Raw genomic sequence first — 1684 nt, forward strand, 5'->3', positions numbered from 1 at the left:
CAGAGCTTCTTGAATGAGATTCCTCTTTAGATGCTTCTGATACTTGAGATTTTGCATCTGATCTTGTTTTGCATCTGATGACATCATCAGATTTGTTTCTTCTTTCTTTAGAACCCTGCACACTTAGAAACTTTTCGTTAGGGTACCATTTTTGGTTTCATCCTTTGTTATCATCAAAATCATGGAATCTGTTGTAGAACAATTTTTGTTCTTACAAACTACGCAGCGTAGTGAGAGCATACATGCTTTCTTTGATGGATATATCAATTCTACAACAAGTCTAAATCAGTTTGTGAAACAACATGATAATGCTCTTAGAAGCCGGGCATAAAAGGAATTTGAAGTTGATTTTAATTCGATGGATACAACAATTCCTTATGGGTCAAACACGTCCATTGAGAAGCAATTCCAAAGTGAGTTTACTAAGGCCAAATTCAAGGAAATTCAAGTGGAATTCAGATCTAAAATGAATTGTTCTGCCTCGTTAAATAGCATGGAAGGTTGTTTTGCTACATATCATGTGTTGGAGGAGATATTAGTTGGAGACATACACAAAGAACGAGTCTTAAAAGTTGTGCTTAATAAGGAAAACCATGATTTCAAATATGAATGCTCACTATTTGAGTTTAGAATGTGTCGACATGTGTTATCCGTGTGTAGTCAAGAGAGGATTATAAGTCTTCCAGAGAAGTATGTTTTAACGAGATGGAAGAACAACATTAAAAGGAAGCATTCATATATCAAGACTAGTTATGATCTAACAGAGTTGAAGCCACAAATGGATAGGTTTGATAAATTATGCAAGAATTTTTATAAGGTTGCTGAACTAGCCGCTGAGTCAGAAGAGACTACCGAAGACCTTAATGAAACATTAAATTTGTTTAGCTCTAATATGTCCACAAAGGATAGTGCATTTATTGAAGAAAACCTCAACGATGATTTTAATCCAATCAATAGTAATAGCATTCGCAGTCCAAAACATGTCAAGCGCAAAAGCCGTCCTCCATCTAAAAGAAAAACATTTGTCGCTGAAACGATTGCTAAGAGGTCAAGGAAGCAAACAAAAAAAGTGATCACATTGAGCTTACTATAGTATGTCTATTTTCATTCATAAATGACATCATATACAAATGCGCGCGCACACACACACACACACACACACACACACACACACACACACACACACACACACACACACATATATATATATATATATATATATATATATATATATATATATATATATATATATATAAAATCTACCACTTTGTTTCTTAAATGTGTAGGAGTGCAATATTGGAATGGTGGGAAATCAGTTTGGAAGTAATATTTGTGTAGAATCATCTCTTGAGGTTGTTAGTGGAGGACATTGCTTAGATTCGAGTATTATGGTTTGTGTATATTATAAGATTGTATTGAATAATGTTTGAATTCTCATGTACCATTTGAGGAATTTGTTGTGTTTTAAATTTGAGGAATTCGTATGTACGAGTTGCGGAAAACATATGTAGTTGTTGAGGATAAATTATGTGTACTCATTAACCTACTACTTTATTATGTATTTGATTTTATGTACGTCATATTTTAGATTTTTGTATGTTATTGTACATGTTGGAAATTGTATGTCATTCATGGATCTTTTGACAACATGTGAAACACCCTTGACATGTTCATCTCAAGTTTG

At 33.4% G+C, this 1684-nt stretch overlaps 1 protein-coding gene across 1 annotated transcript; it reads left to right on the forward strand.

The window, feature by feature from the left end:
• The first annotated feature begins 358 nt into the window (after positions 1-358).
• On the forward strand, positions 359-1093 carry LOC127122254 (protein FAR1-RELATED SEQUENCE 1-like). Its single transcript, XM_051052620.1, has one exon. It carries the CDS (start codon positions 359-361, stop codon positions 1091-1093), a length of 735 nt encoding a protein of 244 aa, XP_050908577.1.
• The last annotated feature ends 591 nt before the right edge of the window (positions 1094-1684 follow it).

This window comes from Lathyrus oleraceus, chromosome 2, assembly GCF_024323335.1.
Source record: "Lathyrus oleraceus cultivar Zhongwan6 chromosome 2, CAAS_Psat_ZW6_1.0, whole genome shotgun sequence".
In the NCBI taxonomy this organism is placed as follows: Eukaryota; Viridiplantae; Streptophyta; class Magnoliopsida; order Fabales; family Fabaceae; genus Lathyrus; species Lathyrus oleraceus.